The 25,225-nt window shown below is 44.6% G+C and overlaps 1 protein-coding gene across 1 annotated transcript; it reads left to right on the top strand.

The window, feature by feature from the left end:
* The first annotated feature begins 278 nt into the window (after positions 1–278).
* Cdc7 (cell division cycle 7) lies at positions 279–22,313 on the top strand. The gene is made up of 12 exons (XM_028867367.2): positions 279–384; positions 907–1,091; positions 7,600–7,683; positions 7,918–8,053; positions 10,932–11,025; positions 11,109–11,251; positions 12,129–12,387; positions 13,332–13,427; positions 14,233–14,408; positions 15,300–15,382; positions 17,536–17,685; positions 20,862–22,313. The coding sequence occupies exons 2-12, from the start codon at positions 995–997 to the stop codon at positions 21,239–21,241; spliced, it is 1,698 nt and encodes a 565-aa protein (XP_028723200.1). The 5' UTR covers positions 279–384; positions 907–994; the 3' UTR covers positions 21,242–22,313.
* The last annotated feature ends 2,912 nt before the right edge of the window (positions 22,314–25,225 follow it).

Below are 25,225 nucleotides of genomic sequence, written 5' to 3' on the forward strand. Positions count from 1 at the left end.
TTACTCTTTGGTTTTTAGTGGAGAAAAGTAAAAACGGACTCCACGAAGTGCTTTTTTTCTTCGCCCCGGGAAGCGTCCGGTGTCTTGCACGGCCACGGCTCGTGTGGCTGAGGCCGGACACCCGGCTGGGCGTGCTCCCCCTCTAACCTTAGGTTGCCCGCAGCGTGATTCCGAGCTCTAACTCGCGGGACCGCCCTTCCTGACCCGCCGGCCTGCAGACCGACCACACCTCTTCCGCCAGCGTCCTCGGCCGCCCAGCCCGGGCACGGAGTGCGCATGAGCAATTCAAAGCAGCGCGGGAAGACGCGCGCAGGCGCGCTCGGGGACCGGCTCGGGGCGCGCTCCTGGCGGCCGCGACCGTGGGAGTCCCAGCTTCCGTAAACCGTGAGTCTCTGGACCGTGCGGGGCCAGGAGCGAACTCTCGACCGGGACCGAGGTTCCGTCGCCCCGCCAGCACCCTGGCAGCTTCTCCGCGGGCTCCCGCGGCGGGGGGGTGCGCCTGCGCACTGCGCTTCCCGTTGCCGTGCGGGTCTTCTCCGCGCTCGCCCAGGCCGGCCCATTCATTCATCCCTTCCCCGGCGGCCGGGCTCGCGGTTGGCACCGGGCCGCCCTGGGCCGGTTTGAGCGGGGCCTGGGCCAGCCCTGTGGCGTGCATTCTCCTCCCGGGTCTTCTCGGTCAAGCCGCGGTCCCTCGCCCACAGCCGCCGGCGGGCGGGGTCCCCGGGCCGGCCTGAGCCGGCCGCAGCCCGGCCCGCAGGAGTTCCCGCCCAGCCCCGGGCCAGCGACGCCTCCCAGGCTGGGGATTTGGACCTCTGTGGGTTTTTTGATGTTAGTGCCCGTGAGGGCCGCTGGTTTTTGTTCCGTGCCCGTGACTTCGCCTTCCTCACAGTGTTCTGATTTCCACAGCGGCTGCACCCCCCGGTGGACATGCCTGTGCCGTAGCTGACATTCTGCACCCCGGTTGCGTGTGGTGGGAGCCGCCTAGGGTGCTCAGATGGAGGAGCCCATGGCGTGTTCTTCCCTGCCTGGCTGTGACAGGAGCCCCGCCGATGACTCGTTAAAAAGATATGAGCAGAATGTGAAACTTTCAGGTATGTGTTTCATACCCCAGGAGTGCATTTCTGAAGATGCGCGGTCGGCTGGCAGTCTGCGCTTTCTAATTCGTTAAAAACTAGGTGGAAAGAGAAGCTCCCTTCAAATTAAATTACAGTCTCAGAAATCAACAACAACAAAACCCACAAACACCTGACTCTTAGGTCTTCATGTGTCAATGTAGATTCATAAAATCTAGATTTAGGATTGGATTGCATTTTAAGAGGATTGAGCCAGGAGGCAGAGGCATGCGGATCTCTGTGAGTTCAAGGCCAGCCTGGTCTACACAGCGAGTTCCAGGACAGCCAGGACTTTTGTATAGAGAAACCTATATAACCAAGAGAGAGAGAGAGGATTAGAATCCAACTTTGTCCTTTTAGATGAACTTGATTAGGTCCAAATGTTAGTGGCTTTCTAGGGAAACAGGTTGTGTTGGTTTTAGAAACTGTCAGGGAAGGAATTTTAAGTTTTCAGAAACAGAATTCACAGAACGGAATGGTTTGTAGCAGTGATATAACACCATTTCTCACGATTCAAGATGATGACTGAAAATACGGGATCTTAGGAACTAAAACGTGCCCCTTCAGCTGGGCACGGTGGTACACATCCATAAACTCAGGTGGCGGTGGAGGCAGGAGGATCAGGAGTTCAAGCCCAGCCCGGGCTACTGGAGACCCTGTCTCAGCCCCACCTCCAGAAACAATGTGTCTTCATACAATTGTGCACGGTGCTGTGTGTCAGTGTTCATTTAACATACGTGTTTTTAAGCAGAAGAGTCCCAGTTGACTGCTTTCTTTCCTAAAATCTAGCCATCCTCTTTGTCCTAAGAAAATTTAGGCTTGTCCAAGAAGATACTAATTTTGACTTTTAATTTATGGTATGCCCTTTATTGTTGTCCGGGGTTCTGTATTTTGTGGGACGATCAAAGGGAAAGAGACACTCCAGATTAACTTCAGGCTCTGTTGCAGCAGGGAGGAACAGTTTCTATGAACTGAACCCCAAACAGCTGTATTTATTGAATGTGGCCAGAGCCATGCAAAGACTACAAAGCTCCTTCAGAAAAACACTCTAGAGATAACAGAAAACAATCACTGTTTCCTGCAATGATTTCTTTAAGGTCTAAGTAATTAAAGAAAACAAGTGTTTATGCTGATGTTTACACTAGATACAGCGAAAACACCTATTTCATTCTAATGTTTATCCTAGATACAATGATCTTACTACTTTTTCCTCTACAGTTTGTATACTCCCAAAAGCTTTAATGTCACTTAAAAAGCATAATGTCACATATTTTTGGTTTCTTTTTTTGAGACAAGGTTTCTCTGTATAGCTTTGGATCCTTTCCTGGAACTCACTCTGTATCCCAGGCTAGCATCAAACTCACAGAGATCTGCCTGCCTCTGCCTCCTGAGTGCTAGGATTAAAGGTGTGTGCCCCCAGCACCCGGTTTATATTTATGATTTCTTGACTAAAACTAAACTGTTACTTATTGTCACAATGAGTACCTCTCAGTGTCCCTCTTCATGGTGATGAACACCACTGTTAACTGTCAGACTTAAAAGCCTGAGGCTCCTCTTCCCTTCCTTGTTGAAGTACCATTAACTTCCTTAACCTAAACTGTCTGCTTCCGTTCCTCTTAGATTTCCAGTCCATTTTATATGCTTTAGATTGATCTTAAAATACTACCGTTGCCTGGTTTCCCCTGTCCTTTATTTATTTTTTAAAACAACTTGTTTTTCAGTCTGGCTTTGGGGGTGGGGGGTTTCGAGACAGGGTTTCTCTGTGTGTCTTGGTGCCTGTCCTGAATCTCACTCTGTAGACCAGGCTGGCCTCGAACTCAGAGATCTGCCTTCCTCTGCCTCCCGAGTGCTGGGCTTCTGGCTTTTTTTTTTAAATTAATAAATACACATACATACATATGCAATAGCATAGTCATATTCTCGTATCACTTAGCATTCCGTATTTTTGGCCTCTCATTCACATTGTTCATTGACTGGAGTGTGTGAACGCATGAATCTGATCTGGTTCTAGAATTATTTTCGGAGGAATGCTCCTTTTCTGATATCTTGAACATGGGATGAATTAGTGGGGTGATTTTTATTTCTGGTTTCAGAAGTTTTGTGGCTGTCATGTAACCCAACTTAGGCCGTTACAAATAGTGCCCATGGTAACTTATAAAACATGCTGAAATTTTACCCATGAGTTCTTTACTGTGACTCTTAACAAAAGCGAAAGCCATGTCAGAAATACCACTTTAGGAAAGACTAGTACTGATGAGGTCCAGGCATGCCATAAGTCAGATGAGATAGATCATGAAGCAGTTATGTGCCTGCATTACCTTAACTCCTTATTGAAGTTTCAGCTTTTTTGGTGGGGGTTTTGGGACTTTTTGTCTACCTTTGCATATGTAGAACCAAAGAGGATCCAGCCCACAGTAGGGGTTTGTTAGTATTAAATGATATAAAATAAGTGCCTAGTATAGCAGATGAATAGCAAAGCCCTTTGTTTAGTAGTATTGTTGAATTTTTTTTTTTTTCTCAAGACAAGGTTTTTCCGTGTGGTTTTGGTGCCTGTCCTGGATCTCACTCTGTAGACCAGGTTGGCCTCAAACTCACAGAGATCCACCTGGCTCTGTCTCCCAAGTGCTGGGATTAAAGGCATGTGCCACTGCCGCCCAGTATTGTTGAATTTTTGTAATACAACAAGATTTTCATGCTTATTGAAGAAAATTTAGGAAAATAAGAAAGCCTAAGTAAAATATTTCCAGTATTTAGTCCTTTAGTTATGTGTGCGTGTAGATAGAACACACAGAGGACAGCCTTGTACATCATTCCTCAAGTACTGCCAACCTTTCTGTTTTAAGACAGGGTCTCTTTGGCCTGAAGATCACCAGTGTGGCTAAGCTGGCTTGCAGGTGTTCCCCAGAGATCCCTTTTCTCCACTGTTCCAGCCCTGGGATTAAAAGTGTGGGCCACCATGTCTGGCTTTTTGACTTGGGTTTTGGGATCAGACTCAGTTCCTCATACTTTTCAAGGCAAGCATTTACCAACTGAGCTATCTTCCTGGGCCTAGGTTACATATTTTAAAATTAAGTTGGGATCATAATCAACATATTTCTAATTTTGTTTCCCCCTCGGTGTTAGGAATAAGATTCAGAGTTTTGTGTTGTTAGGCAAGTACCCCACCTCTGAGCAACACGCCCAACTCCTCTGTTCTGTTTTGCTTAGTATATATTTTGAAAATTTCTTAGATACTTAACATTCTACAGCTTTCTTTTTATTCTTCAAAGATTTCCAGCTTGTATGAAATTATATGATCCCCTAAGTATAGGGAATTAAGTCAGTATATAAAAGTCCCAAAATGAACATGACAGACTCCTATGCTATTATGGGCTGTGTTCTAATGTAGAAAAATGAAAGAGATTGAAGAGATACCCAAGTGACGGATACTTAGTATCTGTTATATGCAGGCACTTTTCTGGATGTCAGGTATGTCAGTGATTAAAGCGTAAGTTAACGTTCTCAAGCCAACTATAGCTGGAAGCGGCGGCGGCACAGCCTTTCATGCACTGGGGATGCAGAGGCAGGAGAATCTCTAAGTTTGAGGGCAGCCTGGTCTACACAGCGAACTCCAGGACAGCTGGGACTGCATAGACCCTGTCTCAAGTGCCCCTCCAATGTAACTATTATAGTTAGAATAGTAAGGATTATTATAGTCATACATTTAGCATTTACCGTGTGACAAGCTTTGTGTAAAGTGTGTGTACACATTTATTTTAATCTTCTAAATGCCCAAATGATACGGATACTATTAAAACCTTTTTATCCCAACTTTTCTTTTCTTCTGTAGATGATAAAACAACAGCTATTTTAAAACGAATAGAAAATCTCTTAATTAAAAAGAAAAAAAGCTATGGAGCGATGTACTCAGTGGTAGAGCACTTTACTAGTATGCACAAGGTTTAATCCTCCACACTACAATAATAAAATAGTGATATGTATACCTGTAGATAGAAACTTAGATTCATAGAGATGAGCTCTGCTCAAGACAGACATCTCAGGGTGGTATACAGTGGGTCCATGTTTCTGACTTCGGTTCCCACCTCCAGTGTTGTGTTAGGTTGCCTCCTGTATTGAAATCGTGTGGAATCTCCATCTCACCACGGTGAGGGCCGCTTGAGTAAATTGTGCTTTAAGTGGGTCCTTGTGGCAGAGAGAACACTGTGCTGGCTCTCCTCGGACTCTGTCACCTCTGACTCTTGATGGTCCCCTTCAAATCTGTCTTCTACTTGTCATTTTTTTACTTTAAACTTTGTATAGCATTCACTTATTCTCCTCTTTGCCCTTTTGGGTTTCATTGTGTTTCATTAACTCTTCTTACCCCAATCATTCATTCCTTTTTCAGTGTCTCTGCATACACAGCTCCTTCTTCAGCAAATGTTCTCTTTCATTTTTCTACATTAGAACACAGCCCGTCTATGCTGGGCGGTGGTGGCACATGCCTCTGATCCCAGCAGTCAAGAGACAGAGGCAGGTGGATTTCTATGAGTTCGAGGTCATCCTGGTCTACAGAGTGAGTTCCAGGACAGCCAGAGCTATACAAAGAAACCCTGTCTCAGAAAAAAAAAAAAAAAAAAAAAAAAAAAAAAAAACAAGAAAAGAGAGTAAGAATGTCTGTCTCTTCTGCTAGACTAAAACCCCGGGGAAGCCCAGCTGCACCAGTGTGTTCATTTTAAACGTGTACTTGTTGCAGAACGTTTTAAAAGGTAGTAATTATGAGTGAGTGTCTGTAGGCATCAGTGGTACCTCTCTGATGCTGAGCAAATGATGTAACTTCTCTGACTAGATACCTGTATCTGATTTTAGACAGGGTTTCACTCTGTACACTCTAGCTATCTGCCTCAAACTTGCTATATAGACCAGGCTGCCCTCAAACTCATGGAGATGCCTCCCAAGTGCTATGCCTGGCAAGATATTCATTCTTACTGTGCCAACATCATAGTGCTGTTATGAAGATCTGAGGGCCAGGCAGTGGCATGTGCCTGGAGTCTCAACATTCTGGAAGAAGTAGGAGGAGGATTGCAAACTTGAAACCAGCCTGAGCTACATAGTAAGACTGTGTCAGAAACCAGGAGCTACAGGATGGGTAGCGTTTGCCTAGTGTGAGCCCTGAGTTCTGGCCACACCGCTGCAGAGAGGAAAACCATCTGAGAACGTAATGCATGTGGAAGCACTTTGAAAGTGCCTTCAGCTTTGAGTGTGAATAATTACCGGCACTGGCTCGCACTTGGCTTCGGTTCTGCACTGGAGTCTGAAGATTCTTAGGTGGTTCTTTTTCGTATCAGTAGTTCATTAGATTTTACATTACTGCTTCCACTTATTTTAGCTATGTATACTTTTGTATTTAAAATTAGCAGTTTTTCTGGGGTCAAAAATAGAGGATGCCATTAACTTTGGGAACACATTAAAGAGTTTTTCCCCTACAAACTAGAGAACCTTAGAAGACTGTCTTCCTAAGGATAGACTGACCATTCCCTGTATAACACTTTCCTGCCTGTAAGATTTTGTGTCTGATGGAGGAAGTTGTTTTCAAGACGATTGCATTGTGCCCTTACTGTGCCTTCTAGTGATCACGGCATACATTGCGTGTTCTGTTTTTTTCATTTTATATTTTGGGTGTTTGTTTTGAGACAGTCTGGCCTCAAATTCACTATATATTTGAGGCTGGCCTTGAACTCCTAATCCTCTTGCTTCCATGTCCTCGGTGCTGGAAGTACCAGCATGTACTAGCACACCCCCCCTTATAGATTTTTTTTTTTTTTTACTTTTTTCCACTGTTCCCTTCCCTTGCTGGCCTTAAGCTCCTGGAGCTCAAGTGGTCTTCCTGCCCTAGTGCCCTGAGCAGTTGGGACTACTGCATGCACCACCTTGCCCTGCTTTAGGTCTTTTTTTGCTTTGAACTTAGCATTTTCATCTTAAAGGCCAAATATGTACTAGCAGTATATCTTAGTGTGTAGCTCCAATACAGTAGAAATTTGCCGTGTTTAATTTTGGGGCTATCTTTTTATTTTTCCTGCTAGTTATCGTTTTGCAACTTGCAACTTTTTAGCAACTCTGTGCGGTTTTAATGTTTATCATTTTGTGTTTAATTACTTGGTTTAAAATGTATTTCATTGATTTATCGTTGAACCTGAGAAATTATAAGTTGGGCAGTGATGGCAAATTCCTGTAATCGTACTTGAGAGGCAGAGGTGGGAGAATCCCAACCCTTGTCACAAGACCCTGCCCAAGCCTGGCGGTGGTGGCACACGCCTTTAATCCCAGCACTCTGTAAGTTCCAGGCCAGCCTGGTCTACAGAGCAAGTCCTAGGACAGCCAGGGCTACCCGGAGAAACTCTGTCTCAGGGAGGTGGGGAGGGGCAACGACTCTGTCCAAAACCAACAACAACAAAAACCTTAACTACCTGTCGTTACAGATTCTAACTGTAAATTTTTCCTTCCTTCATAGGCATTAAAAAAGATATTGAGAAGCTTTGTGAAGCTGTACCACAGCTTGTCAGTGTGTTCAAAATTAAGGACAAAATCGGAGAAGGTAATTTAAGGGTGTATTTTACTGTTGTTAAACTGTTGAAACCATGATAATGTTGGTAACTATGGTAACAGATTTTCTCCCCCTTGGAAAGAATGAAAGTAATAAATATTTAGGATAAAACAAACAGTCACAACTTAATGTATTATTCCATTAAGATATTTATTAATCTTATAGCATTGTTTACCATGACCTTTTTAAAGCCTGATATGAGAAGTCTACCCAATTGCTTCACAGGCACCTTCAGCTCTGTCTACTTGGCCACGGCGCAGCTGCAGGTCGGACATGAAGAGAAGATTGCGCTGAAGCACTTGATCCCAACAAGTCACCCCGTGAGAGTCGCCGCGGAGCTCCAGTGTCTGACACTTGCGGGGTAGGCGACTTAAAGGCGTTCATTCCACCCGAGTGGACGCTGCGGGGTTTATAGTATTTACGGTAGTTTAACAAGACTCTGAGGCTGTGCTTAAATTATGTTTCCAGTCAGCTGTGCCCTGTCCCATGCCTTGGAATGGTTAAATTTCCATTAATCCTTTTAGAGGAGATTTCTCCTGAGGTCCAGGGTGGCCTCCTGTTCGTATTCCATATCTGTTTGTAGCCTTCTTTCCTGGCAAATGGTCAGCCGTGGCTTATGACCTGGGCTTGTCTTAGTGGGAAGAACTGTGTGCATCTTGAGTGCTGACAGCCTTGTCTCCCGTGATAGACTTAGGACAGAGTCATTTGTCCTCTCTCGTTCGTTCGTTTCTCTGCTAGGTCAGTCCTGTCAGCATCTGGACGTGGTGACCGTGCTCACCTGCCTGGAGCTGTCCTGTCCTGCTTGCACCGCTGTCCTTTGCTCTGTAATGGCCAGATTTCTTCAGTCACTCACGTGGCCATTTTTACCTACACACTGCTCTTTACACACTCAGTTGCTCTCTTTGTTGAACATAATTGACTTTCTTAGTAGACACAAAGTAATTGCACATTTATACAGTATGATATAATGATTTATACAAGCAAATAATGTATAATGATCAAATCAGGTCCAGTAATGATTCTATCTCCTTAAAGATGTATCTTTTTTTTTTGTATTTCAAACCCCAGATGAAATGTATAACTAAATTGCTCTGAACTCTAGTCAGTCACCCTACTGTGCAGTGGAGCACAAGGCCTTATTGCTGTTAGCTAAATGTATTTTGATAACCATTTTCCAACCTCCTGTGTGCCCTGCCTGTTGACCTTGCCCTCTAGTGATCCTGTTTACTTCCTGCTTCCATGAGATCCACTGTATTGGCTTCCATATGTGAATAAGATAATGTGATAATTTTTGTCTTTCTGTGTATTGCACCCATACCCAGATGTGTACATACATCCCTAAATTTTAACCTGTCTTGCCTAGCCAGAATAACCAGTCCAGCAAATTTCTCATCTGCCTGTGTGTAAATGGCACTACATCTGTCTCCTCAGTTGCTCAAACCAGCCCGTAGATACCATCCTCATTGTCTTCATTTCACTCCTACACTGGCATCACCTAAATCTGGCATGCCTATGATCCCAACAATGCCAAGGCAGAAGTTATCCCCATGAGTTTTTTGTCCAGACTGAACTAGAGTGTGAGAGCCAAAGAAAGGTATCTTTTCTGCAAGTGCGTCCTCAGTGCCTTTCTTGGCCTCCCACCTTGAAAGGTGCGGTGGTTAATGTGTGGTCAGCTTGGCTTAGGATGCTTCCTTCTCTGGTTTTCCGCTCTGTTGGTGACTACATTGACCTCCCCATCTTTTACAGACAAGTCTGGAGTAGTGAGTAGGAGTACATCTCTAGCGGAAACTGCCTGGATCCGATCACACCTTCCTTACTTAACTCCTTTCAGGACTTTGGGGAAGTTCTTGCCTCATTTCCTCACTTGTAAAACAGGGGTGGAGGATGACTTTTTCCATGAGGGTGTCGTGAGACTGAGGTTTTGGGTTTTTGGGGTCGGGGGTTGTTTTTTAACTGAGAAATTTTTCATACAATATATTCTGATCATGGTTTCCTTTTCCCCCAGTTCCTTTGAGGACTTTCCCATCCCCCCAACTCCACACCTTTTCTCTATAGAAAGCAAACAAACAGGCAAACAAACCAAAGAACAGACTAAGGCCAGGGGTGGTAGTGCACACCTTTAATCTCAGGAGTTGGGCGGCAGAGCCGGAGGATCTCTGAATGAGTGAATGAAAAAACAGAAAAATCATGGGAAACACACACACACGTAGCCAAACAAAACCCACAAAAACACGAGGTCAGAAACCATAATATATAGAAACCATAATATATAGAAACCATATTATATAGAAAACAATATATAGAGACCATAATATATAGAAACCAAAATATTTAGGCAAAAGGCTAGTAAGAAAAAAAAAGCCCAAACAAAACAATATGAGACAAAATGTCTATAAAAGTGCATTGAGTTTCTTTTGTGTTAGCCATCTCCTGCTGGGCGTGGGGCTGCTTGAAGTGTGGTTGATATATCTAGTGAGGTTCCACTGGCATCTAATTTCTATGGAAACTAATTTTTCCTTTGCAAGGGGGTGTCAGTTGCTGATAGCTCCTTGGTTAGGGTTGGGAGCCTACAACTTGCCCCTCTTCCCCTACGGCTCTGGGACCCATCTGGCTTGAACCTGTGCAGGCCTTGTGAGTTTATACATGCCTCAGTCACTGTGGGAGGCACTGCTGCTTTGGAGTCGCCCATCCCTCTGACTCCTGAAGACAGGAGAGGTTGATGGACGCATCCCATTAGGACTCAGAGCTTTGGCAGATTATAATGATGGTCAGTGAATGTTACTTTTTTTTTCTTGGTTTTTTGACACAGGGTTTCTCTGTGTAGCCCTGGCTGTACTGGAACTCACTCTTAGACCAGGCTGGCCTTGAACTCACAAAGATCTGCCTGCCTCTACCTCCCACGTGCTGGGATTAAAGGTGTGTGCTACCGCCACCGGCTATTTATTTTTAAAACCTACTGCAGGTAATATTTTATCTGCCAATTAGCCTTGTTATCTGCCACTTCCCCAGTTAAAACTGCAGATATCTCATGTTTGGGTTGTTACAGTAACCTTGTAACTGGTGCTGTTTTTGTTCGAAAGTTTTCTTTCATATGTCAGTTAAATGCTTATATTCACTAATGTGATTTTGCATTTTCTAGTAGTAAGTACATGTGCATTGCTGAGATAATTCAGTTCTTAAGGCATAAAGTTACAGTGCGTCTGACTTCCCTCTGAAGTTCACTGTGCGTTTCCCACCAGGGGGCAGGACAACGTCATGGGAATCAAGTACTGCTTCAGGAAAAACGATCATGTGGTTATTGCCATGCCGTATCTGGAACATGAGTCGTTTTTGGTAGGTTTTCACAGTTTGGTAACTTTAATTAGCTAAATGTTTAGTTGAATAGTTTTGTGACTTCATTCATAACTTTATTTTAGGACATTTTGAATTCTCTTTCCTTTCAAGAAGTACGAGAGTATATGTTTAATCTCTTCATAGCTTTGAAACGGATTCATCAGTTTGGTATTGTTCATCGAGATGTGAAGCCCAGCAATTTTTTATACAATAGACGCCTGAAAAAGTAAGTGGGAAGAATCCTGGGAAACACAGTTGAGTTTGCGCTGTGGAGTCCTCTCTTAGACATACATGTAAACAACCACAGTGTTCACGTGGCTTCTGTTCAGGTTTTTATTGTGATTGGGGAGAGAGAATGCAGTGAGGAAAATGAAATGATGTTAATAACAATGTACATCGTGAGATGTGCACTTAGGTGAGAGAACTTAGAACTGGCCCATTCTAACCTTAGAGCCCTTGTTTCCCGTTTTAGTCAATGGGACACTGGACAACACAGTCAGCTTTCCATTTTAACACCAAAGTTGTTATATGTGTATTTTGTTGATTAAATATGGAAGAGATGTTACAAGCTGAAAACAGTATTTATATTATATGTTATACTTAGTACAATAAGGAAATTCAGACTAATCCTGTAGCCCTTGTGTTTTCTGTAATTTCTTTATACTTGTTTCATTAGAAAGTACCCATTGTAATGCCCTTTAAGGATTCATCTTTCTCTGATTTTCAGTCTTAGCTATGAAGTCCTTGAGAATTTTTCTTTCTTTGTTTTGTTTTGTTTTTTGCTTTTGACTATTATAAATTCTTCTTTTTTACTAATTTATTTAACTTTATTTTATGTGCATTGGTGTGAAGGTGTCAGATCCCCTGGAACTGGAGTTATAGACAGTTTGAGCTGCCATGTGGGTGCTGGGAATTGAACTCAGGACCTCTGGAAGAGCAGTCAGTGCTCCTAACCGATGAGCCATCTCCCCGGCCCCCCCATCCCCTATTATACATTCTTAATTGTTCTGGAGTCAGTTAGTTTCTGAATGTGGTTGAGAGCATTGCAGTGTTACCAATTAAGTCGCTATAGCAGGGTGACAATACTTAATTTTGCTTCTTAGGTATGCCTTGGTGGACTTTGGTTTGGCCCAAGGAACCCATGACACGAAAATAGAGCTGCTCAAGTTTGTCCAGTCTGAGGCTCAGCAGGAAGGCTGTCCACGAAACAAGTACCACGGAGTCACTGGACACAAGGGCTCCCTGAGCCGCCCAGCACCTAAAAATCTGGATCAGCAGTGTGCCGCAAAAACTTCCGTCAAGAGACCCTACGCAAACTCACAGAACGCACAGACTCACGTTAAGCAAGGGAAAGACGGAAAGGTTCTGCCTTTTACATTTTCAGATAGGACGTTTAGGAGTGCTCTCCGTCACCCCCAGGGGGCAGTGCTAGGGTGGTGCTTGAGATAAAAAGCCTGTTACGCGTTTCAGTTGGTTGGTGTTTTCACTGAGATTGTACTCTGTTTCAGACCAGAATACCCTGCTTGACAGGCTTAGTCTCTGCAGTTATAAGTTACATTATATGATAAAGGGGGGGTTCCCTGTAAAGACGTTAGATGTCCTTTCTCCTTTTAAAGAAAGAGCATTGTACGGGGATTTGAAGTGTCTGTCTCCATCTCAGCCTCACAGGCGATGAAGCCTCTGCAAGGGGCGTTAGAGACTGTGGTGTGTGTGTGTGTGAACTGTGGTGACAGACTGTGGTGACATTGAATATGGACTGTGGTGACATTGAGTGTGGACTGTGGTGACATTGATGTGGACTGTGGTGACATTGAGTGTGGACTGTGGTGACATTGAGTGTGGACTGTGGTGACATTGAGTGTGGACTGTGGTGACATTGAGTGTGGACTGTGGTGACATTGATGTGGACTGTGGTGACATTGATGTGGACTGTGGTGACATTGAGTGGACTGTGGTGACATTGTGTGTGGACTGTGGTGACATTGTGTGTGGACTGGTGACATTGTGTGTGTGGGCTGTGGTGACGTGTGTGTGTGTGTGTGTGTGTGTGTGTGTGTGTGTGTGCGTGCGTGCGTGCGTGTGTGTGTGTGTATCTGTGTGCGTGTGCGTGTGTGTGTGCATGTGTGTGTGTGTGTGACTAGTTGTCTAGACTATTCCCTCCTTCACAGTGTTCTGGTGCCTGAGAATGGCTTGGATGCGGCTGTTTGGTTACCGTCACTTAACTCTTTAAACGCTGTGGCAGAGTACAGCTGGCAGAAAGTGTTACAGATGTGACCCTTATTCTCCTGTTTTTGTTGGTATTGTAGGAGGGATCTGTAGGCCTTTCTGTCCAGCGCTCTGTTTTTGGAGAAAGAAATTTCAATATACACAGCTCCATTTCCCATGAGAGCCCTGCAGAGAAAGTAAGTAATGTAGCCTCGTAGTCGCCCGTCAGTCAGTCAGCGCACGCTGAGGAGCTCGGGGAACCCGCTAGAGTTAGCACTGGAGCATGTGGTAGAGTTTGGCTTTGGCAGAAGGTATTTTTACTCAAAATTCAGTTGTCTTCCATTTTTTCCCCGAACTTTTTTGGTGGAGTTTTTAATTCTGATTAGCTGTTGCTGTTCTTTCTCTAGAGGAACATTGAGAACAGGGCCACTTCACCTGCGTTCCCAGCACCTCACAGTCCCCACACCGTAGGCAAATAGCTGTGAAGTGCCTTCAGGTTAGGTGATTCTAAGGTGACGTAAGGACCCTGTGACAGCCAGAGCTCAAACAATGGGTGACGTAGTGTCCTGCAGTTACAGTTCTGAACAGGAGTCAGACCTGGCAGTTAGTGATGGTTAGTACTGCTGTAATGCTCCTAGGGTATCGGGAACTGTTCTAACACAGTCTCAAATATCTGCCACACGAACTGGGTTATTAGACAGAAAACCCCGAAAGCCAAACCTTTTTTTTTTTTAAACACAGGGTTTTACTATATAGCCTAGGTTGACATCAAACTTGGAATCCTCCTGCCTCAGCTTTCCTAGTTCAGCTATTACTAACATGTACAACCATGCCCAGTGGCTTTAAAACATTTTAGTAAAGAGCTGTTGAATTGCAGTCTGGTAGCTCCTTCAGCAGTTTTGAATGAAGTTTATGCTTTTGATAATGCTTTTACCATGCCAGCATTTGAAGGCATCATGTTAAATGTCGTGGAAATAGAAAATACAACTTTTTTTTCTTTAGCTCATAAAGCAATCAAAGACTGTGGATATAATCTCAAGAAAGCTAGCAACAAAAAAGGCGGCCATTTCTACAAAAGCTGTGACTGGTGTGATGAGGAAAACTGCCAGTTCTTGCCCGGCTGTCCTGACCTGTGACTGTTATGGGACGGACAAAGTCTGCAGCATCTGCCTGTCGAGGTAAGGTGTTTGACGTTCTGTAGAGTCACAGCATGTTGCCAGACAACATTAGAACTGGAAACAACTGGTGGGATATTGGTTTAGTGGGTGAAAGCGAGTAGACGTGGGCTGGTACACAGCAATCCATTAGGCACGTAACGGGGGCCATGTATTCATCTGATGGAAACACTGTCTCTGGAAAGCACGTCTGCTCTCATGCAGCGAGGGTGGGTGGAGGAGGCTCTGGGAGACGTCTCTTGCAGAAGCCATTGTTTCTGCCGACTTTACTCCTGCCTGTGTAGAATAACCAGGACCAAATAATGCTTCTTACTCCTCTGCCTTGAAAGTTTTTCCTTTAGACTTGGTTTTTATAGATTCTTCCTGATTAACTCAAATCTGCATGTGAATAAGTATATCAGGAACTCAAGATCCCCAAACAAAAGGATTTTTATATAAATTCCTTTTGTGTTCTGTTTTTCTCTTACAGTTTTTATTATCTACCATCTGTTTTTATACTTGGAATTTGTGTTAAAATTGTCTGGGATAAGGCCAGGGTTTGGGGCTTGGTGGGGGAGAATGAATAAAATCCAGAATGTTTATCGCAGTCAGTTTTCAGTGCTTATAAGAATTTTATTTATATTGACACCAGGACAGAATTTTATGTGAACTAAATTGATAGCTTACTTTTTGGACTTAACATAGTTCAATGTTTTTCTGTTTGTTTGTTTGTTTTTTGAGACAGGGTCTCTATGTAGCCCTGACTGTCCTGGAACTCTTATGTAGACCAGGCTGTCCTGGAATTCTTACCTGTGTAGACCAGCCTAGCTTCTGACTCCCAAGCTCGGGTGGATTACAGGCATGCGCCACCATGCCCCACTAACGTAAGGAGGTGTCCTATTTCTTCCTCATCAGGCGGCAGCAGGTTGCCCCTCGGGCAGGCACACCAGGATTCAGAGCACCGGAGGTCCTGACAAAGTGTCCTAACCAGACCACAGGTACGCAGCACACGTAGGGGTCCGTTCACACTGCTTCTCCCGGGTGTGTGTTATTTCGTCACCGTCGCTGTTGCCTGACGCTGAGCCCTGCTAGTGCACCTCCCACTTTGAGACAGTGTGTTTCTTTATGCAACTTCCTGATCTGAATGCGGTATTTTTTAAATGACATACTGTATCAATCAGGCTATGCTCAGTAGTTTTTGTCAGCGTTAGAATTATAGCACTTACCTGTTAATACCTCAGAAGTTTTCTGTGGTACAGATAAATTTTTTGATTAATTATTTTGTTACTATGAAAATAATACAGTAGCAGTTAACAGATTTTGAAAAAGAGAAAAGGTTTCTAGAATCCAGAAAGTCATAGAACTTAGAAGACACCTTGTCAATGTACAGGTGACTCCTGTTGTGGAGGTGGAACCTGGAGACACCATGTTAGGTGAACGAGATGACCCCTGCTGTTCTCTTGCATCATGGGCTTTGAAGAAATCATCATTCGTTATGTACCTGTCCTGTGCTTGCTAATGATGTAAAAATGAGTACGACTATTTACATTATAGTTAGGCCACACGTGGTCATGGTTACAAAATGACTTGTTGAATGTGGTGATAAAACTGGATAGGGTATTGAGGGGCATCTGTTCTTACCCAAAGGGGTATGAAAGCAAGTTCATAGAAAAGATGACCTCTGAGGCAATACTGTGCAGTTGGAGATTGGCATTGAGCATGACCTGAGATAGTCTAGCTGTAGAGGAAACTGTAAGTTCAGTGTTTTGTAACGTAAAACGGAATTCAGGAGGTGACTGGAAGTACACTGGGAAGACACAGATTCCGTGTGTCAAACCGCTCAGCCTGTGGGCCAGTGGATGCCACTCAAGGAAGACCGTGAGGGTTGTGCTCTAGGTCCCTGCAGACGTGCAGAAGAACAGCTTTCTGGAGACTCGTGTCCTACCGTGGTCCAGGTGAGGGGTGAGGGTCCATGATGGCACCGGCACAGGAATGGAAAATGAGTAAGGAGTTGACAACCATTAGTAGGTGTTGGTACTGAGGGGAAAGGCATCAGGGTGTTTATATGACTAGCCTGAGGGATGTAGATGTGTACCCAGAAACAAGAGAGATGCGGAGAGCCTGGTTTATAAAAGGTAAAATTGGACGGAGCCATAGCTGGTTTGAGATTTATGGCACATCCAGGAGAATGTCCTGCAGAGGGAGAGTTGAGTCTGAGTCAGGAAGGAGCTGGAGTGGACAGGCGGCTGAGCACCAGTATGTGGGTGACGATGGCTGCCGCTGTGTAGTGGGTGGGGCCTGAGGGGTGGAGGAGACGACACTGAGGGAGCAGGCCGTGGCACACATGAAACCAAGGAGGGCAGTGCTGAGTGGCCGCGCTCAGTACCAGGACAGGCAGTGCTGAGTGGCCGCGCTCAGTACCGGGACAGGCAGTGCTGAGTGGCCGCGCTCAGTACCAGGACAGGCAGTGCTGAGTGGCCGCGCTCAGTACTGGGACAGTCAGGAGGAAGACTCAGTCAGGCTGGTGTGGGGCTCAGACCCAGGGCTGTTGCTGTGCCAGGCTAACGCTCAGTGTCTCGCTGAGAGGAGGTCACCTGCACTGCCAAGGTGCCATCCTGAAAAGTGTCCGGTGTCTTCCTGAATGTTGAGTTTCCTTTGATCCTATAAAATGTGCATTTACCTACAGTTTCCTAATGATGAAATAGTTCTAATTCTAGTTCAAGAGAGAAAACTATTTCGCAGGAAGAATACTGAATTAGAGTTGTGGTTATACATTAAAATCCCCCAAGAAACTTAAATACCTATTCCAGAACTACTTGATGGGATTCTGTTGATTCAAGCCCGTGTGTCCTAGCTTTTTCGGTTCCGAGGGTGATGTTAGTTCGCAGTAGAGGTCTGCAGCTGACAGTCTAGATGGCCACACGGTCGCAAGCTCAGGCTGGTGTTTTCTTTTTTTGTTTTTTTGAGACAGGGTTTCTCTGTGTAGCTTTGTGCCTTGCTTGGATCTCACTCTGTAGACCAGGCTGGCCTCGAACTCACAGAGATTCACCTGCCTCTGCCTCTGCCTCTGCCTCCTGAGTGCTGGGATTAAAGGCGTGCACCACCACCGCCAGGCCTCAGGCTGGTTTTTAAAGCTTGTTTTCTGTCACAGCAATTGACATGTGGTCTGCGGGCATCATCCTCCTCTCCCTGCTCAGTGGGCGGTACCCATTTTACAAGGCCAGCGATGACTTAACTGCTTTGGCTCAAATCATGACAATTCGGGGATCCAGGGAAACCATCCAGGCTGCTAAAGCTTTTGGTAAGTTCTGTATCCTAGAACAAGGCAGATGCTTTTGATTATCACCTATAAATTGCTAAATAAATGTTATAAAATTCTCCTTGCAAATAAACTTGCTCAGTATGCATAAAGTTATCTACTCTTAGGAAATTATCCACTTGCTTGAAAACAGTTATTTTCTTGAAAACAAAATCATTTGCTATCACACACAGAGTACTAGTGACTCTGGTATTAAAAGCAGGACTTGACATTTCTTTGTCAACTTCTTTGTCTAGAAGAAATCAGCTCTGTAATCTTAACTCTTTGATTGTAACTTGACTTTTATTATATACATGTTTGAATAATAAATTTTAGTCTGTTGTCTGTTAAACATCAGGTACTTGGCACTGAAGTGAGGACCACTGTCAGGGGAGATAGTAGAACTGTGTATTACTAGTCCTTAGCTTCCTTGGGTAGAGTGGCAGAGAAGTAGAACAGGTGGACCTTTCTTTACGGCATATTGTCTTACGTGTGTGTAATTTCTGTACTTTGTGGACAGGGTCTCATCGTATACCTCTGGCTGGCCTGGAACTCACAGACAGCCTCCTGCCTTTGCCTTCTGAGTGCTTATATTACAGATGTGTGCTGCCACACCCAGCTCTTGAACTTAAATATTAGCAGCACAGGTTAAGACTGAGATAACACAATCTATGGGGTGCCTGAGAATTACTTCAGCTCTAGTAACCCAAACTCAGATCCCTCCATGTGTCTGTTCTCTACATAGTATTGTAGTTGTTACTTCCCAGCTTGGGTGCCCTTCTGTCAGTGGATGGTAAGAGTAACTAAGTTGCTGTGTGCCCAGCCCCAGGACCAGTGGTCCTTGAACAGGAATACACATCAGGATTGACTGACAGGCTTTAAGAGCTGCATATGTCTGTCCCTACCCTGCCTGCATGGAAAATATAGTTTAGAAATGGAATGCTTATGAGGACTACCTCTGTTTAGAATAATGACTCTTAAAAGTGCCCTTGCTTTGGAACACCAGTTGCCAAGGTCTAATGTGCCAGAGAATCTGTGTGGTGGTCTTTAGGAGAGTCTCAAAACAGACTTGCCAAAAAGTATGTCAGCAACGCTGACTCTGCAGTTTGTGCCTGCCAACCTATTATAAGAAAGTTTTGTTCCACATTGATAGGCTGAAAGAGTGCTCCCAGGAGTGACATGGTTATCTTGAAATTCAGGTCACATTACAAAAAATAGAACATGTTTACATTGGTTCTCAACTACTTAAAATGTTTCACCTCCCATTAAACAGCTCTAAGAGAAGGTTGGGCATCCGGAGTTTGTCAGCCAGTACCAAACATTTTGTTGAAAAGCCTGAATTTCCCTCATTGATAGTCAGAGTTACGGAATTACTTTAGTCAGATCCTATGAACTTGGTCTGGGTGCAGAGGACGCAGTGCCACAGATGCTGCTTGATGACAGCACTGATTTCCGGGTGTGCAGAGCCCCCTCTGCAGGTGGTCAGAAAATACTCGTGGGACTGTGCTGAGTAAATCCAGAGAACACTTGGAGCCGAAAACAGTGCCTGACACAAGATGTCCTGGCTGAATGTGTGCACTAGGTTGCCTCCCGCAATACTTTGTTTAAGTGTACTCTTGGTCATGTGCTAAAATTTGTGTGTACATATAGCCTAGGACGTGCTGAGCTTCATCTTATGTCAGAACAAGCGAACAGGTTAAGGAATAAGCTGTATGGCCGCCCCTCGGGCTGGAGTCTCCTAGGGAAAGTAGAGGTGTCTGGAAAGTGGAAATGGACTCAGTGTTGCAGAGGTGTCTGGAAAGTGGAAATGGACGCGGTGTTGCGTTCTCACTAAGCGCAGCTTGTGCTGACTGCTCCCCTTGCTCCCTCCATTCCTGCCCGCTTCATCCTCTTCCTGTCCAGTAATTATTGTAGCGCATGTAAAGGAGGCCCTTAGAACCAAGATCGCTATGTTGGCAAGCTGCATACTTCAACAGGGAATCTCCACGTGCATCTCATTGTTGAAAGCTGCATTTCTGTTTAATAAGGAAGTATAGAGTTCATGATTGCCTGTTTCTGTCCTTATTTTTGCCCATTCTGATAATAAGCTGACGGCAGGTTGTTTTAAAGACATTTATGTTTTTAAAAAATTGTGTGTGCTTGTGGAGGCCTGAAATTGACACCAGGAGCCTTCTTCGTTTGCTCTCCTTATTCACGGAGTCACGGCTTGGTGATATGGCTGTTCTTACAAGCCAGTTTGCCCTGGGAGGTCTCCTGTCTCTGCTCACTGAGCACCGGAATTACAGATGTGCCGCACACTCACTGGGCATCTGTGTGGGCTGTGGGAGCAGACCTCCAGTTCTCACACTTAGTGCAGCCGCACACTCACCGGGCATCTGTGTGGGCTTTGGGACCAGACCTCCAGTTCTCACACTTAGTGCAGCAAGTGTTTTTTCCACTGAGTTACCTCCCCAGCCTGACATTTACCTTTTTGAAAAAACCTGAGGTCTGGTTTCTTGATTGATTTATTCATGAACATGCCTGGGGTGGGTACCAGGCACTGTTTATTGTGAGCTGGCAGTAATAGAACTTAAGGCCTGGTCCAAGGAAACATTTACTGTTACAGATGAAGTGTTGAGGAAAGGGAAAGGGTATGGAGAGGATTCAGCTACTCTTCAGGATAGGTTGTTCTAGAACAGCATCCAGAATATCCAGGAAATAAAGGATCTAGCACAACAGACGTATCTAGTGTGTACAGGAATGGATAGGTTTCAGGAGCTGGATAACTTCTTAGTCTTCAAGGAGCTCACAGTCTTGTAGGTGAGACAGACACAGTAAAGGTAACAATTCAACCCTCTCTGATGAGCAGAAGCCGAGCAGGGACTTTCTGAGTACAGACCTCACAAGTGCGATTATTGCGCTGAGCAGAGAACGTCCTAACACAGGACTATCCTAACACACCGAGGCCTGGAGCTTTGGAAGGAGGGAGAACGGGTGGCAGACTCCAGCTCCTTGAAGAGAGAAGCTGGCAGGCAGCTGAATGCCTGGCATAGCTCCGTAAAGCCCTGCTTTCTGTTTTCTGTCCCCTACTTGGTAATCTGGCTTTGAGCTGTGAAGGTTGAATACATTCATGAGGCACATGACCTACATGTTTCTCATGAGTTCTTGTGATATATTCAGGTAATTTTTTTTTCTTTTAGGCAAATCAATTTTGTGTAGCAAAGAAGTCCCAGCACAAGACTTGAGGAAACTCTGTGAGAGACTAAGGGGTCTAGACCCTGACACTCCCAAGTTATCGGTCAGTCCACCAGGCTGTACTTCTCCAGAGAACACTGACCATAAAGCTTCTTACCACGTACAGACATCTCCAGCACAGCACGCAGAGGAGTCCTTGAATAAAAGGGACAGTGATGGCTGTGGGAGTCATCCCAGGCAGTGTACTACCAACTCGGAAGGCTGGGACACAGTACCTGATGAAGCCTACGACCTGCTTGATAAACTTCTGGATCTAAACCCAGCTTCTAGAATAACAGCACAAGCGGCCTTACTGCATCCGTTCTTTAAGGATATGCACTCCTGATGCGGGTCTCCATTCACGTCTGCTGTGTGTTGTCAGGTGGGGTAGCTGAGCACAGGTTCCAGGGAAGGATGAATAACTTATTTTCAAATTACGATGTTTGCTCTGGTGTCAAATTGTAAACAGATTAAGAATTATTAAATGTTCAGGGGAGTCCTTAACATGATCTTTAGTTAAACCACCAAGTAGAGGCAGAGCTTTAGTCCCTGTTTTCTCTGCTTCTGGAGCCGCCTTAGCCTGACGCACAGGTTCAAGGAACAAGTCCTATGATTCACAGATATGACAGGGAGTAAAAGTGAAAAAGACTGTTTCCAGATCTGTGTGGTCTGTGCTGTGCGTGCATGGGGAACTGTTCTTGGTGGTGTGTAGGAGACATGATCTTTGCTACAGGCGTGCATATTTATAAACGCAAATAATGACTGCAGAGATGTGGGCAAATGACCCTGCTTCAGACAGTCAGTCTTGGACGTTGTTAGACGGTGCTTACTGCAGAGTTCTGGTGCTTTCCTAAGTGTTACATGTATTTATATTGGGAGCCTAATAATGTGCATATTGTGGATAAGGCAGAAATGCTCCTTTCTCTTGTGTGACCATTTTTTTCTCACCATCTTAGTTTATTTAATTAGGTAGCTGCCACAAGGAAAGGTGAGCATACACCTGGGAACCTGAGGGTGTTGTCTGCCAGGAGCATCCAGATTTCTGCATTTCTGTTCAGAGTTGACCTTGCTCAGAGAGAAATGGTTCCTGGAGTCTCGGGAGGACTGGGAAGAAAGATGATGAAGTAGACAGAGTAACGAAGGACTTGCACAGCATTTGTGCATTTTTACACTCACCTGCTCTGTGTCTGTGGTAGCGCACCAGGCTTCCCAGGGGTCGGGAGGGTAGACTTGCTGAGGGGTCCCCTTGGTTTAACCACAGGTTCTAGGGAACTGTTCCTCATTCAGAAAATTCACTTTCCTGTTTTGAACACTGATAGATCAATGGTGTATACACATATTGTCTTATGCTGTATTTTTTTTAAACTTGAATGTCTTGGGGATATGTATTTAATAATAAACGTTTCTTTTTAGATTCTCATGTCAGATTACTCCTTTTAAAGAACAATAACTTAGCCAGGCACATGTGGTATGTGTCTCTAGTCTGCCCAGGTTGCTTGAGCCATGGAGAAAGCCAAAGAGTGGGGAGGAGAAAAAAAAAAAGAAACAACTTGTATGTACATTTTTTCCCGCCAGACATGGTGTGGCACACACCTTTAATCCCAGCACTCAGCAGGCAAAGGCAGACAGATCTCTTGAGTTCAAAGCTAGCCTGGACTGGATACGGAACTCGAGGCCAGCGAGGGCTGTCTAGTGTATATAGTATAAGTAAAATTGTTTTTACTCCCGAGATGAACGTGCAACCCTCCTCCACTATAGAGAGGGTAGTAAATGAACAAGTACTGGCCTAGCTGAGTAAGCTAGAGAAGTTGGAAGTGTCTCTAGCAATGTGCCCTTTGACCTAATTACCAGGTTCTTCACAGTATAAAGCATGTGTCAACAATCAACATGAAGTCTAATCCAGCTACAGTTTTGACTCACAAATTGACTATCAGGAGAGTCAGAAGATACAAGAATTTACCAAAAGAGGGAGCAACAGTCTCAGGAAACTTAGAATTCAGAGCTGTCGTTTCAACTTCTTTTAGGACAGGACTTGATTGACATCAAGAACTAAAGATAAAGATATGTTAATAAAGATAGCCCGGATTACAGGTTGGTTTTCAGGGAATCTGGAGGATGTTTCCTCAGTTTTTGTTTTGTTTTGTTTTTTGTTTTTTGTTTTTCGAGACAGGGTTTCTCTGTGTAGCTTTGCACCTTTCCTGGATCTCGCTCTGTAAACCAGGCTGGCCTCGAACTCACAGAGATCCACCTGCCTCTGCCTCCCGAGTGCTGGGATTAAAGGCGTGCGCCGCCGCCGCCACCCAGCTTGTTTCCTCAGTTTTGAGGAAACATCCCCACCACATTCATCAGAATTAGTAAGGAACCTGTACGTATGGTGATGTATATGCTTGTGTGAATGAGAGAGAGAGAGTGTGTGTGTGTGTCTGTGCGTGTCTGTGTGTCTGTGTGTGTCTGTGTGCGCGCGCATGTACACTCTGGTTAAAAAAAAAAAGCTGGGATTACAGGTGCCTGCCATTGACTTCAGCTCTGTGGGTTCTGGGGATCCGAACCCCGGTCCTTGTGCTTCAGCGGCAAGCGTTACCACCTGAGTTGTCTCCTCAGCTCCTTCGTGGTTAACACATCTTATCCTTCCCTCTGGTAACCAGGCAAGACAGTCATTTCTGAAGGAAGATACGGAGATTTGTTGGCACGGTGTCAGGCTCAAGGTTTGCCTGGGCTTCGTAAGCAAGACTCTCAGAGTGACTGAATGTTTCCCTATTATAAAAGGTCCTGGAATATTTGACTACTCTTCATGGCCAGCTCTTTAAACATTCTTACTGCTTGAACTTGGGGTTGTTAAGGTTGTTTTTGTTTAATAGGCCTTTAGACATTTAGAACTATTAACATAAGCTACAAGTACTGGTTTTTGAAACAGGCTGAACTTCAAACCTTCTTAATGAAACTTTCCCTAATAAGGAGATTGATTATGCTTTTCTTAATGATTCAAATTAAGAAAAATAAATAAAAAGTGGCTCAAGGATTGTTATTCTAAAGAGTCCAACTGAATTTGTTTCAAAATCTGAATAAAACTCATCAAGTAATGTTAATCCCTTAGTTTCTGGCATGAGCATTGTAGGAACAGATTTGCATCACAGATGTCAGAATATTGATTGCATAAGGTCTTGAGACCCACAAAACTTGTAGACTTAGGCCCTAGTACTTTCTGTTGTTCATGTAATTGCAGCCTAACACGTCACTGTAAAGTTATTTATCTTAAAAAAAAAACAAAAAAAAAAAAAGGCCATGTGTGGCGGGTACTGCTGCCTGCCGGCATCTGCAGATGTGCTGATTCCACCCACACGTGTGTGTGTCATCCGTGGTCTCTGAAGGACACTATCTCCAGACAGTCGTGTCAAATCCTGCTTCAGAATCTTCCTCATCTTAAAACTGATGCGGCTGTTCCCCGATTTCCGTCAGTGTGTGTCTGAACTGCCGTCTTTCTTTGAGGGTAGCCTGTCACTCGGGGTCCAGATAAGCAATCAGAAGTAGTTGAGGCTTTCATCAGAATAACCAGAGTCACCGACAAGGTAAGGCTTCCCCCTCCAGTGGTGTTCTGGATGTCTCAAGTGGAAAAGTACGGTCTTTGGAGCAACTGCAGATTGGGTGAGAAATCACACAGACGTGGAGATGGAAGTAAGCCATAAACCCTGCAGATGGTACACACGCACACACATACACACACACACACACACAGAGAGAGAGAGAGAGAGAGAGAGAGAGAGAGAGAGAGAGAGAGAGCTTGATATGAGCCGCTTGTTTTCTCAGTGGAAGAAAATTAAAAAGATAAAATTGTCCTTGAACTTTGTTTTTAGTGCTTTAGAAATTGACACTTGATGGAAAAGAATTCAAAAGGAGGACTAACATTCAAAACTATTTGAAGAGTGTTTTCCTTATTTTTAAGCATATCCTGTGAGCAGAATATCCTTTTGAAGGTGACACCATGGAGCAGATTCGTTCCACCTTGGACCCCACTGAAGCAATGCTTTAGGAAAAGTAACAGGGCTGGAGAGATGGCTCAGTGGTTAAAAGTGTTCCTTGTTCTTACAGAGGACCCAGAGTCAGGTCCCAGCACCTACAAGGTTTACAGCCATCCCTAACTCCAGTCCCAGGGCATCCAACACCCTCTTCTGACTTTGGTGGGCACCAGAAACATATGTGGTGCACATGGTAAAACTCTTACACATGAAAACAAACCTAAAAATTTTTTTTTAAAGAAAAGTAATGGGTTTTGCACTAGAAAATTGAATCCCAACACATGAAAGAAGGTTGAAAATTAATAACCTCACCTCTG

The sequence above is a fragment of the Peromyscus leucopus genome, chromosome 10 (genome assembly GCF_004664715.2).
Source record: "Peromyscus leucopus breed LL Stock chromosome 10, UCI_PerLeu_2.1, whole genome shotgun sequence".
In the NCBI taxonomy this organism is placed as follows: Eukaryota; Metazoa; Chordata; class Mammalia; order Rodentia; family Cricetidae; genus Peromyscus; species Peromyscus leucopus.

What these genes read in the sequence shown, in the direction of transcription:
- Cdc7 (XM_028867367.2), top strand. Translation starts at nt 995, where the DNA reads ATGGAGGAGCCCATGGCGTGTTCTTCCCTGCCTGGCTGTGACAGGAGC. An exon ending in CAGTGTCTGACACTTGCGGG is followed by an intron (nt 8,054 to 10,931) that starts GTAGGCGACTTA and finishes GTTTCCCACCAG; the next exon opens with GGGGCAGGACAACGTCATGG. An exon ending in CCAGGCTGCTAAAGCTTTTG is followed by an intron (nt 17,686 to 20,861) that starts GTAAGTTCTGTA and finishes TTTTTCTTTTAG; the next exon opens with GCAAATCAATTTTGTGTAGC.